The sequence below is a fragment of the Chiloscyllium punctatum genome, chromosome 35 (assembly GCF_047496795.1).
Source record: "Chiloscyllium punctatum isolate Juve2018m chromosome 35, sChiPun1.3, whole genome shotgun sequence".
Lineage (NCBI taxonomy): Eukaryota > Metazoa > Chordata > Chondrichthyes > Orectolobiformes > Hemiscylliidae > Chiloscyllium > Chiloscyllium punctatum.
In genome coordinates this window covers 49,252,267-49,266,197 of record NC_092773.1, presented here as the reverse complement: position 1 = coordinate 49,266,197, position 13,931 = coordinate 49,252,267, and the positions used below count along the sequence as shown (strand labels likewise).

The 13,931-nt window shown below is 44.8% G+C and overlaps 1 protein-coding gene across 5 annotated transcripts in view; it reads right to left on the bottom strand.

Annotated features, from left to right (window-relative positions):
• Nucleotides 1–1,220: 1,220 nt before the first annotated feature.
• Nucleotides 1,221–13,931, bottom strand: part of LOC140459809 (NACHT, LRR and PYD domains-containing protein 3-like) — a 73,474-nt gene continuing 60,763 nt past the window's right edge. For all 5 annotated transcript variants that reach the window (XM_072554340.1, XM_072554344.1, XM_072554339.1 and 2 more), the window contains 2 exons: nucleotides 8,406–8,573; nucleotides 1,221–8,236 (listed from right to left, as the gene is read on the bottom strand). In XM_072554340.1, the coding sequence (XP_072410441.1) occupies nucleotides 8,140–8,236; nucleotides 8,406–8,573 (265 nt within the window). In that variant the 3' untranslated portion in view covers nucleotides 1,221–8,139. The remainder of the gene's footprint in view (nucleotides 8,237–8,405; nucleotides 8,574–13,931) is intronic.

Genomic DNA, 13,931 nt, shown 5'->3' with positions numbered 1-13,931 from the left:
AGCATTTGGGTGGGGGAGTGTAACTGTTGGATCGGTTCAGAATTGGGGGCTTGAAATTTTGAGGAGGGAAATCTGAATGTGGGGTAGTGCAAACTTGCTGGTGGGGATCTTGCTGTGCATCACAGCCATCAGTCAAAAGGCCAGCTAGTCTCTGCACGTGATAGTGTACACTTTAGGACAGGGGCTGGCAATCTGAGGGAGAGGGAGGGCAATAGGACTGCATGCCTCATAGGTTGTGGGGGGGGGTAGGGGTGGAAGAGTGGGTCAACAGGGAGTCGGTGAGAGAACCTGAGGGGAGAGAGCATTTGGGAGGAGCATAGGGCTGCAATATGAGAGCAAGAAAGAAAAATGGCAGACAGTGGAGCAGGGCAGGGGACCATGGAGGGGCAGTCTCTGCAGAAAGGTAGACCCAAGAAGCCACTCCAGGGGGAAAATAGGGGAGGTGCTGGACAGGAAGCCTGTCATTTCAAGGAACATCGGCATGACAGGTCGAGCAGTGCAGTGAGACATCCGCAGTAGTGGGACTGGCACCTTGCTGTACATTCAGATGGTTAGGAAATGCACAGCAGGAGCACGACATTGCTTGGAGGGCTGTGCCCTGAGCCAGGTTTCAGTACAACTGGGGTTCGTCACTCAAAGTCCATCTCCTCCCAGAGCTGGCACAGAAATGGCAGATGCCGTTCCTCGGGAGAAAGTTTCAACTCGAGGGGGCCCAGGTTCAAGGTGCGAGGGGGAAAGTTTTGCAGAGTGTGGTAGGCACCTGGAACACACTGCCAGAACAGGTGGTGGAACCAAAGACAGTGGCAACATTTAAGTGGCATCTGGGTGGTGACATGAATAGGGAGGGAATAGTGGGATACAGACCAAATAAGGGCAGAGGGTTTGTACTTTAGTTTATAGTTCGGGCATGACGAATGTCACAGGCGTGGAATGCTGAAGGGCCTGTTCCTGTGCTGTCCATCCCTTTGGTCTTTGTATCCCAATTCATGCAAATCAGCTCCTGGCTCCCTCTACGTGGAACACACCAACCATCATCGTTGATAGATGAGAGGAGGGTTTGGGAGAAAGCAACAGGTCAATGGCTTAGCCCAGGACTGTCTCAGTTTGTTCTTGTTCTTGCCTCACCCCCACTGGGCCCAGACTTGGAATACACACAGACAAAACTACAGTTTCAAAACTGGCAACAGCCACAACACACTTTTAAGACACAAACACAAGACTTTTGTACAAATTAATGCAAGTTTACTCCAAAAATGATGAAAAAAAAAGTGATTGTACTGGATTAACACAAATGAACACAAAACTGTTGCACAAAATTTAAAATGAAACCTAAAACAAAAGACACCAAGTCAGCAAATCTAATGAATCATGAAAAATGCATTATGTAATTGAACACCAACTCCAATTTTAGGGACCATAAATTTCTTAGTTTTAAAATAGAGATGGAAAAGGATAGACCGGATCTAAAAGTTGAAGTTCGAAATTGGAGGAAGTCCAATTTTGACAGCAGGAGTAGACTGGAGGAAAATCAGGAGGGCCAAAAGGGGACACAAGGTAGCTTTGGTAAATAGAGTTCAGGATATTCCAAAAGGATTTCATAAATAGATTAAGGACAAAAGGACAACTAACAAGAGAATAGAGCCCCTCAAAGAACAGCAAAGCAGCATGTGTGGGGATCCACAGGAGATGGGGGAAGATACTTAACAAGTATTTTGCATCAGTGTTTACTGTGGAGAAGGACATAGAATACACCCAATGTGGGGAATTAGATGGTGAAAATGTCCACATTACAGAGGAGATGGCGCAGGATGTCTTAAAAAGCATAAAAGGTGGATAGATCACCAGGACCTAATCAGGTGTATCCTTGAACTCTGTGGGAAGCTAGGGAAGTGATTACCGGACCCCTTGCTGAGATATTTGTATCAATAGTCACAGCTGAGGTGCTTCAAGACTGAAGATTGGCTAACGTGGTGCCACTATTTAAGAAAGGTGGCAAGGAAAAGCCAGGGAACTGTAGACAGGTTAGCTTGATTTCAGTGATGGGCAAGTTATTTGGAGGGCCTCCTGAGGATGTACATGTAATTGGAAAGGCAAGGAGGGATTAGGGAGTGTCAGCATGGCTTTGTGCGTGGGAAGTTATGTCTTACTAACTGGATTCTGTTTTTTGCAGCAGTAACAGAGGAATTACCAAGGCAGAGTGGTAGATGTGATCAATATGGACTTTGACAAGGTTTCTCATGGTAGACTGGTTAGCAAGCTTAGAGGACATGGAACACAGGGACAACGAGCCATTTGGATACAGAACTGGCTTGAAGGTAGAAGACAAAGGGTGATGGTGGGAGGGTTGCTTTTCCGACCGGAAGCCTGTGACCAGTGGTGTGCTACCGTGAGGTGCTGCATTTTGGTCTTTTCGCAGCAGAGAGCGGTGGGAGCTGGGCGGAAGTTCAGGTGGAGCGCAAAGCCGGTCGGGAAGGTAAGTGATTGCTATTAGAGTGGGTGTGTTCTAAACCCCAGGTCCTACAAGATAGGGTCTCCCTCCCTCCCTCATCCTCTAACCTAAATTAAGAGTCCACAGACTTGCCACAAAAAGAGGGTCTAAGGAAGATTGGCTCGAAGAGTGAGGCTTCAGCTCAGGAGTCTTTGACAAGGAGGTTGAGTGAAGTGATTACACCACAGTTGACGAGGGTGAAGACATGACTGCCAAGCAGGTTCAGTGCGCTACGTGCTTGATGTGAGGGGTCAACGACTCTGGTGTGTCTGGCTTGTGTATGTGTGGAAAGTGTGAACACATTCAGCTATTGACCGAGCATATTGCAGCGCTGATGAAAGAACTCGAGGACCTTAGGCTCATCCGAGAGAACGAGATCTTTCTGGACAAGACCTTCAGCGAGGTTATTACACCAATCATACGAGAAGAGAGCAGACGATGCAGCAGAGAGCGGCGGGAGCTGGGCAGAAGTTCAGACGGAGCGCAAAGCCGGTCAGGAAGGTAAGTGATTGTTATTAGAGTGGGTGTGTTCTCAACCCCAGGTCCTACAAAGTAGGGTCTCCCTCCCTCCCTCCTCCTAACCTTAATTAAGAGTCCACAGACTTGCCATAGGAAGAGGGTCTAAGGAAGTTTAGATCGAAGAGTGAGGCTTCAGCTCAGGAATCTTGATAAGGAGGTTGAGTAAAGAGATTACGCCACAGTTGAAGAGGGTGAAGACATGACTGCTCAGCTGGTTCAGTGCGCTACGTGTTTGATGTGGCAGGTCAACGACTCCGGTGTGTCTGGCTCGTATATGTGTGGAAAGCATGCGCACATTCAGCAATTGACCGAGCATATTGCAGCACTGACGAAAGAACTCGAAGACCTTAGGCTCATCTGAGAGAACGAGATCTTTCTGGACAAGACCTTCAGTGATGTTATTACACCAATCATGCCAGAAGAGAGCAGAAGAGTGCAGACGATGAGGAAGGCAGAGAGGAGACAGGTGCAAGAGACCCCAGGAGAAGTACCTGTCAGGAACAAGTTGAAGCTTTTGGACACAGTAGAGTCTGATGACACTGCCAGTTCGCAAGGTGGCCATGTTTGTCAATCAAAAGTTGCCGCAGAAGCAGAGCAGAAAAGTCGGACATCGCACAGAGCTGTGGTAATAGGGGACTCCATCGTGAGAGGAACTGACCGGGGTTTTTGTGGCAGCAGACGGGATTTAAGGATGGTGCGTTGCCTTCCTGGTGCTAGAGTGAAAGACATCGCGGACAGAGTGCAGGACATCCTCAAGGACGAGGGTGAAGAGCCCGAGGTGGTGGTACACGTCGGCACAAATGATGTCAGGAAGAAGAGGAGGAACATTCTACAGCGAGACTTCGGAGAACTAGGAAGAAGGCTAAAAAGCAGGACGTCCAAGGTGGTTATCTCCAGTTTGCTTCCAGTTCCTCGGGCTAGTGTGGCCAGAAACCGGGAGATAATGGACTTGAACGTGTGGTTGGGGAACTGGTGCAGGAAGCAAGGTTTCAAGTTCTTGGATCACTGGGGTATATTTTATGGTAACCATAAATTCTACAAGAGAGACTGCTTGCACCTTAATAGATCAGGGATCAGCATTCTGGCAGGCAGGTTTTCTGCTGCAACACCGCTACATTTAAACTAAGTAGCGGGGGGGGGGGGGGGGGGGGGGGCAGGGGACAAGCTGGATGTTTAAAAAGGAAATTGAAGGGGTAGTTAGAACAAGAGAAGTCAAGAAAGACAACTGTATCAAGGAGGCAGAAAACTGGAAAAGGCATCATGCTGTAAAGTTGAGTGAAATAAGGGTTGAGGGGAAGGGTGAGAGCAGTAACAAATTAAAAATTCTATATATGAATGCACGAAGCATTAGACACAAGGTGGATGAGCTTGAGGCTCTTTTGGAAATTGGCAGATACGATATTGTGGGGATAACTGAGACGTGGCTTCATGGGGACAGGGCCTGGGAAATGAATATTCAAGGCTACACGTGCTATCGTAAGGAGAGACTGACGGGCAGAGGGGGTGGGGTGGCCTTGTTGGTAAGGGAGGATATTCAGTCCCTTGCGCGGGGGGACCTAGAGTCAGGGGATGTAGAGTCAGTGTGGATAGAGCTTCGAAACACTAAGGGTAAAAAGACCCTCATGGGAGTCATCTACAGGCCCCCAAACAGTAGTCTGGATGTCGGATGTAAGTTGAATCGGGAGCTGAAATTGGCCTGTCGCAAAGATGTTACTACAGTTGTTATGGGGGATTTCAACATGCAGGTAGACTGGGAGAATCAGATGGTATTGGACCTCAAGAGAGAGACTTTGTGGAGTGCCTCAGATGGATTTGGAGAGCAGCTGGTGCTGGAGCCGACCAGGGATAAGGCGATTCTGGATCTGGTATTGTGTAACGAACCAGAATTGGTCAGTGACCTCGAAGAGAAGGAGCCATTGGGAAGTAGTGACCATAATACAATAAGCTTCAATCTGCAATTTGAGGGGGAGTTGGTTCAATCGGAAGTGACAATATTTCAGTTGAATAAAGGGAAATATGGAGCTATGAGGGAGCAACTGGCCAAAGTTCAATGGTGCAATACCTTAACAGGGAAGACCGTGGAGGAACAATGGCGGATATTTCTGTGTATAATGCAGAAGTTGCAGGATCAGTTCATTCCTAAAAAAGAAAGAAAGATCCCAGGAGGAGACATGGGCGGCCGTGGCTGACGAGGGAAGTAAAGAAACATATAAAGTTAAAAGAGAAAATGTATAACATAGCAAAGATAAGTGGGAAAACTGAGGACTGGGAAGCTTTTAAAGAACAACAGAGGATTAGTAAGAAGGAAATACACAGAGAAAAAAATGAGGTTCGAAGGTAAACTGGCCAAGAATATAAAGGAGGATAGTAAAAGCTTTTTTAGGTATGTCCAAGGCAAAAAATGGTTAGGACAAAAATTGGGCTCTTGAAGACAGAAACAGGGGAATATATTACTGGGAACAAAGAAATGGTAGAGGAATTAAATGGGTACTTCAGATCTGTGTTCACTGGGAAAGACACAAGCAATCTCCCTGAGGCAACAGTGGCTGAAGAACCTGAACTGGAGGGAATTTATATTTGCCAGGATTTGGTGTTGGAGACACTGTTAGGTCTGAAGGCTGATAAGTCTCCGGGACCTGATGGCCTGCATCCCAGGGTACTGAAGGAGGTGGCTCGGGAAATCGTGGATGCGCTGGTGATTATTTTCCAGAGTTCAATAGAATCGGGGTCGGTTCCTGAGGATTGGAGGGCGGCTAATGTGCCACTTCTTAAGAAGGGTGGGCGGGAGAAAGCAGGAAATTATAGACTAGTCTGACCTGAGTGGTGGGAAAGATGCTGGAGTCTATTATAAAGGATGAAATTATGGCACATCTGGATAGTAGTAACAGGATAGGTCAGAGTCAGCATGGATTTATGAAGCGGAAATCATGCTTGACTAATCTTCTGGAATTTTTTGAGGATGTAACTCGGAAGATAGACGAGGGAGATCCAGTGGATGTAGTGTACCTGGACTTTCAGAAAGCTTTTGATAAAATCCCACACAAGAGGTTAGTGAGTAAAATTAGGGCACACGGTATTGGGGGAAAAATACTAGATTGGATAGAGAATTGGTTGGCTAATAGGAAACAAAGGGTAGTGATTAACGGCTCCATTTTGGAATGGCAGGCAGTGACCAGTGGGGTACCGCAGTGATCCGTGCTGGGACCGCAGCTTTTTACAATATATGTAAATGATATAGAAGATGGTATCAGCAATAACATTAGCAAATTTGCTGATGACACAAAGCTGGGGGTGGTAGGGTGAAATGTGATGAGGATGTTAGGAGATTACAGGGTGACCTGGACAGGTTAGGTGAGTGGGCAGATGCGTGGCAGATGCAGTTTCAATGTGGATAAATGTCTGGTTATCCACTTTGGTGGCAAGAACAGGAAGGCAGATTACTACCTCAATGGTATCAAATTAGGTAAAGGGGCTGTTCAGAGAGATCTGGGTGTTCTTGTCCACCGGTCAATGAAGGCAAGCATGCAGGTACAGCAGGTCGTGAAGAAGGCTAATAGCATGCTGGCCTTCATAACAAGAGGAATTGAGTATAGAAGCAAAGAGGTGCTTCTGCAGCTGTACAGGGCCCTGGTGAGACCACACCTGGAGTATTGTGTGCAGTTCTGGTCTCCAAATTTGAGGAAAGACATTCTGGCTATTGAGGGAGTGCAGCGTAGGTTCGTGAGGTCAATTCCTGGAATGGCAGGATTGCCTTACACGGAAAGACTGAAGCGACTGGGCTTGTATACCCTTGAGTTTAGAAGACTGAGAGGGGATCTGATTGAAACGTATAGGATTATGAAAGGATTGGACACTCTGGCAGGAGGAAACATATTTCCGCGGATGGGGGAGTGCCGAACCAGAGGACACAACTTAAAAATACGGGGTGGACCATTTAGGACAGAGACAAGGAGAAACCTCTTCACCCAGAGAGTGGTGACTGTGTGGAATGCTCTGGCCCAGAGGGCAGTGGAGGCCCAGTCTCTGGATTCATTTAAGAAAGAGTTGGATAGAGCTCTCAAGGATAGTGGAATCAAGGGTTATGGAGATAAGGCAGGAAGAGGATACGGATTAGGAATGATCAGGCATGATCATATTGAATGGCGGTGCAGGCTCGAAGGGCAGAATGGCCTACTCCTGCACCTATTGGCTATTTTTGGAAAAGCAAAACAGAGCAGGACTTATACACTTAAATGGTAAGAACCTGGGCAGTGTTGCTGAACAAAAAGATACTGGAGTGTAGGTTCATAGTTCCTTGGAAGTGGATTCACATGTGGATAGTACAATGAAGGCGGCTTTTGGTCTGCTTTCCTTTATTGGTCAGAGCACTGCGCATAGGAGTTGGGAGGTCATGTTACAGCTATACAGGACATTGGTCAGGCCACTTTTGGAATACCGTGTGCAATTTCTCGTCTCCTTCCTATAGGGTGTTGCAAAACTTGAAAGGGTTCAGAAGAGATTATAAAAGGATGTTGCTAGGGTTGGAGGATTGGGATAGGCTGAGGCTATATTCCCTGGAGTGTCGGAGCCTGAGCAGTGACCTTATCGAGGTTTATAAAATAATGATGGGCATGGACAGGGTAAATAGACAAGGTTTTTTTTTAAACCCCAGGGTGGGCGGTTCAGAACTAGGGGGCATAGGCTTAAAGTGAGAGGGGAAACGTTTAAAACAAAAAAAAAGGACCGAAGGGGCAACCTTTGCACATAGAATTTGGTGCATATATGGAATGAGCTGCCAGAGGAAGTGGAGGAGGCTGGGGCAACTGCAACATTTGAAAGGCATCTGGATGGCTATATGAATGGGAAGGGTTTAGAAGGATGTGGGCCAAGTGCTGGTAAATCAGATTAGATTAGGATATCTGGCTGGCATAGACAAGTTGGACTGAAGGGTCTGTTTCTATGTTGTACATCCTCATGACTCTCTGACTCTACTTTGAGCCAGCCCCCTGCATTTCACTGGCTGGGCCTTCATCCTGTCAGAGAGAGTGATGATCCCCATTCAGCTCCAGTCGGGAACAGCCAACAGGTTTCCAACCTGGTCATACGTGAGGAATAGAGAATCAGATAAACACAAGTTCATGCCAAAGTGATAATTAACGGGCTGACAACTCCACATTGAGACCAGATCTTGTACCCTGGAGTGACTTGAGTTGATGTTGTCCATCTGAACTGAACTTGTTGTCCCACAGCCTGAAAAGAGATGAAATAGATTATACAATAGATTTAATAGCAGTGTCAACAACAGGGTGATTGAGGTTACTGTTTCAATCATAATTACTGACAAATATGAGCTAAAGGGGTGACTGATGTAGATTTTGATTTTAGCAATTAAATTCAAACATGAACATAAACCACTCACTCGATGCAAGCTAGACCAGTGCACTTCATTATGATTCGGCGGAGTGCTGGGACTGATCGATCAGTGAAGGAGTTGCATTCCAGATTCAGCCGTGTCAGTGTCCGGTTTGAACTAAGGGCTGAGGCAAGATCTTCAGCACAAGAATCCGAGAGACGGTTATCATCCAGCCTACGGATCAGACACACAAGGAACAGAAATCAGGGTCTGGAACAAAGTTTTATTAATATTACTGCGACTGATACTATAATATAGTTTTTGATTAGTAACTGTACTAAAAGACTTGCCCACTTGTCACGATTCAGAGACAAATTTAAATACGTTGCCATCTTTGAAGTACTTTTGACATGTAATCACCATTGCACCAAAGCAATTTCCACAAATGACAATTGTTGTTAAGAGGGAACCAGATGAACGAGCAAGAAAGTAGGATGTACTACATGGAATAGTCGAACATGCAGTATGTCCAATGAATTCTCTGCAAAACAGTAAGATAGCTAACTGCTGCTACCTAACCATTTCAATTTGGAGATTGTACCTTAGAGGGAGAGTGAAAGCTGGCAAGCACCAGTCATGTCAGTGTGTACCAGAAAATTAAAAGATGTAACATTTTTGGCAGTAACCTAAGTACCTTGTTGTTTTGGCAGCATTTTGAATTGAACCAATCAGTTAAAACTGTGCCATAAGATACTAAAACCCAGTTGAATTTGAATGTTACTGCTTGGGCAGTAATGAGATGACGCGATGTTTTGGGGCATAAAACGGAGGCATTTTGGACAGTTAGCCAGAGAAAAAGCACCTTCTATCACTGACAGACTGCCCGCAAACTCTCTCTGGCTGAAAAGTACCTTTCTCATATGAAACATCTTTGCAGCAGAATACCCAAGGTGACCCGGGGAGATATACAAACAGGAAGATCCACGCCACTGTCTGGTTTTCTAAAATTGATTTGCTGTAAATTTAATCGGGGCTTTATCGGGTCAGTATGTTGTCGTACAGTGGGAGGTAGGTAACTAATGTTTAAGAGAACGGAGGTTTAGAGTTATCAAAAGTTGTTGCTTAATGTTCTGTTTTGAATTTAAAGAATGAATTTGATATTTTTTCTTTAAATAGTGGAATTTGTATAGTTCTGTTACTCCTATTTTAACAGATTACGAGGTGAGGTGATTGAATTAGCAGAAGGGTTTACTGCCATGTCGCAACAAGTGAAGGAGTTAGGATGTCATGCTGAAGCTATGTGGGATATTTCTTAGGCCACTTTTCGAATATTGCATTCAGTTCTGGTCTCCCTGCTATAGGGAAAGCACCATAAATATTTTCTGAATCCTTTCAAGGATTGAAGGCTTTGAGCTACAGGGAGAGGCTGAATAGGGTGTGCGTTTCTTTTTCCCTGGAGCATTGGGGACAGAGGGTTGATCTTCTAAAGTTTTAGAAAATCAAGAGGGGCATGGATAGGGTGAATAGCAGAGGTCTTCGCAAGATAGGGGAGTCAAAAACCAGAAAAAATAGGTTTGAGGTGAGAGGGGAAAGATTTAAAAAGGGACCTGACGGTTAACGTTTTCACACAGAAGGTGGTACATGTCTGGAACAAACTGCCAGAGGAGCTGGTGGAGGCAAGTAAATCGGAAAGTTTGAAAGACATCTGGATGGTACATGATTAGGAAGAGTTTAGAGGGATATGGGCCAAATGTTGGCAAATGGGCTAGATCTAATTAGGATATTTGGTCGACACGGGCTATTTGGATCAAAGGGTTTGTGTTTTTGGGCTGTATAACACTCTTACTCTGATTTTAATTCGATTTATTGTCACATGTACTGAAATGAATACTGTGAAAAGTTTATAAGTTGGTGCTTACAGTGCCATCTTAGGTACAAAGTTACCTAGGTACAATGCTTAGTTACAAACTGAGAAATGAAGAAAGTAAGTTACATTACAACTGTACTCAGTATAGATTAGATTCTTTACAGCATGGAAACAGGCCATTTGGCCCAACAAGTCCACACTGACCCTCTGAAGAGTAACCCACTCAGACATGCTCCCCTAACCTATGTTTACCCCAACTAATGCACCTAACACTGGACAACTTTAGCACGGCCACTTTACCTGACCTGCACATCTTTGAATTGTGGGAGGAAACCAGAGGAAACCCATGCAGACACAGGGAGAATGTGCAAATTCTATACAGACAGTCGCCCTAGGTCGGAATCGAACCTGGGTCCCTGGCACTGAGGCAGCAGTGCTAACCACTGAGCCACCATGCCACCCAATATTGTATAACCATAGGTCAGAATATTTCTGCAGGGAGATTAGTTTGAGAGAGTGTCCTCCCCTGGATATTAAACCAGATTTTGTACTTCTCAGATCCATCTTAGTAAAACTGGATTGTCTTCAGTTAACAGCAGTCTCCATCCTGTTTTACTGGTACCATGAGGGGCAGTCATTCCTGACGAATGGCAAATGCCTGAAACGTTGACATTCCTGCTCCTTGGATGGTGCCTAACCTGCTGCACTTTTCCAGCGTGACACTTTTTGCGACTTTGACTCCGCAGCATCTACTTTCCCCTCGCAAAAATATGGGAAACATTTCCAAAAAGCGTTCAGTAGGAACACTGATTCATGCTATATTCATCATGTCACTTTTGGGAAGAGGTACACACAATAAAATGTAAACTCGGAACGTAAAGACTGGCAATTGGTACTGTAGTTTTGAAAAAGATGCTGGCGAGCTGGCCCAAATCCCTCAACTCCTCCTATTCATGTACCATCCAGATGTCTTTCAAACTTTCCGATTTACTTGCCTCCACCAGCTCCTCTGGCAGTTTGTTCCAGACATGTATCACCTTCTGTGTGAAAACGTTAACCGTCAGGTCCCTTTTTAAATCTTTCCCCTCTCACCTCAAACCTATTTTTTCTGGTTTTTGACTCCCCTATCTTGCGAACACCTCGGCTATTCAACCTATCCATGCCCCTCTTGATTTTCTAAAACTTTAGAAGATCAACCCTCTGTCCCCAATGCTCCAGGGAAAAAGAAACGCACACCCTATTCAGCCTCTCCCTGTAGCTCAAAGCCTTCAATCCTTGAAAATATTTATGGTGCTTTCCCTCTTGCAGGGAGACCAGAACTGAATGCAATATTCCAAAAGTGGCCTAAGAAATATCCCACATAGCTTCAGCATGACATCCTAACTCCTACACTTGTTGCGACATGGCAGTAAACCCTTCTGCTAATTAAATCACCTCGCCTCGTAATCTGTTAAAATATGAGTAACAGAACTATACAAATTCCCCTAAAGAAAAAATATCAAATTCATTCTTTAAGTTCAAAACAGAACATTAAGCAACAACTTTTGATAACTCTAAACCTCCGTTCTCTTAAACATTGGTTACCTACCTCCCACTGTATGACAACATACTGATCCGATAAAGCCCCGATTAAATTTACAGCAAATCAATTTTAGAAAACCAGACAGTGGCGTGGATCTTCCTGTTTGTGTATCTCCCCGGGTCACCTTGGGTATTCTGCTGCAAAGATGTTTCATATGAGAAAGGTACTTTTCAGCCAGAGAGAGTTTGCAGGCATTCTGTCAGTGGTAGAAGGTGCTTTTTCTCTGGCTAACTGTCCAAAATGCCTCCGTTTTATACCCCAAAACATCGCATCATCTCATTGGTTCCATGGTGCCCAAGCAGTAACATTCAAATTCAACTGGGTTTTTGTATCTTAGGGCACAGTTTTAACTGATTGTTTTCGCAGCATTTTGAATTGAACCAACGAGGTACTTAGGTTACTGCCAAAAATGTTACATCTTTTAATTTTCTGGTACACACTGACATGACTGGTGTTTGCCAGCTTTTACTCTCTCTAAAAGGGACAGTGCACACCTTTAACTTCATAACATACTTAAGGTACTGCCCAATAAAAGCAAGTGTTCCAAATGTCTTCTTCACTATCTTGTCCAACTCTAACTCTACCTTCAAGGAACTATGAACCTGTACCCAGAGATCTCTGTTCAGTAACACTCTCCAAAATCCTACCATTGTCATGCTCTGATTTGCCTTAACAAATGCAATACCTCACATTTATCTGAGCTAAACTCCATCTGCTACCCCTCTGCCCATTGACTCATGTATTCTTAGATAACATTCTTCACTGTTTACTACACCACCTATTTTGGTGCTATTTGCAAACTTACTAACCAAACCTCCAAAACTCATATCCAAATCATTTGTATAAATGACAAAAGGCAATGGACCCAGCACCTGATTAGCAAGTTTGCAGATGACACTAAGATTGGTGGAGTAGCAGATCGTGAAGAGGACTGTCAGAGAATACAGACAGATTGGAGAACTGGGCAGAGAAATGGCAGAGTTCAATCCGGGCAAATGCGTGGTGATGCATTTTGGAAAATCCAAATTCAATAGCAAACTATACAGTAAATATAAAAGCCCTATGTACAGAGAGACCTGAGTGTTCATGCCCATTGTACCCTGAAGGTGGCAACACAGGTCAATAGTGGTCAAGGAGGCATATGGCATGCCTTCCTTCAGTGGATGGGATATCAAGTACAAAAGGTCATGTTATAGTTATACAGGACTTTGGTTCAGCCACATTAGAAATACTGCACACAGTTACGGTTGCCAAATTACCAAAAGGATGTGGATGCTTTGCAGAGGGTGCAGGAGGTTCACCAGGATATTGCCTGTTATGGAGGGTGCGAGCTACAAAGAGCTGGAGTAGATTAGGATTATTTTCATTCGAAACATAGAGGTTGCGGGGGGGGGGGCTTGATTGAGGTCTACAAACTTATGAGAGGTATAGACAGGGTGGATAGCAAGAAGCTTTTTCCCCCTGCAGAATGGGGGACTTCATCACTAGGAATCAAGTTCAAGGTGAGAGAGGGGAAATGTTTAAGGGATATATGTGTAGAAGGTTCTTTACGTAGAGGGTGGTGGGTGCCTGGAATGCATTGCTCGTGGAGGTGGTAGAGCTGGGCACATTAGCATCATTTAAGATGTATCCAGACAGATACATGAACAGCCATGGAGCAGAGGGATTCAAATCCTTAGAAAATAACTAAGTAACAGGTTTAGATGGAGGATCTGGATCAGCGCAGGCTTGGAGGGCTGAAAGGCCTGTTCCTGTTCTGTAATGATCTTTGTTCTTTATTCAATTCTCGTAGTAAAGTACTCATCACAAAAAACAACCAAATCAGTCCAAAAGACTATGATCTACCATCACCCTCCATCTACTTTCAAATTAATTTTGTATCCAGTTGGCTAGTGCATTCTGTATTCAACATGATCTAATCCTGTCTACCACATGGAATCTTGTCAAATGGCTTGCTCACAAGCCATTATATGGTCGGTGGTGTCTACCTTTATCAAGCTCCTTTGTCACCTCTTCAAAAACTCAAACAATTTAGTGAGACCTTATCTCCCACACACAAAGCCACGTTGACTATCCCTAATCAGGTCTTACCTTTCCAAATGCATGTAAATCCTGTCCCTCAGGATCCAACAACTTAGCCATC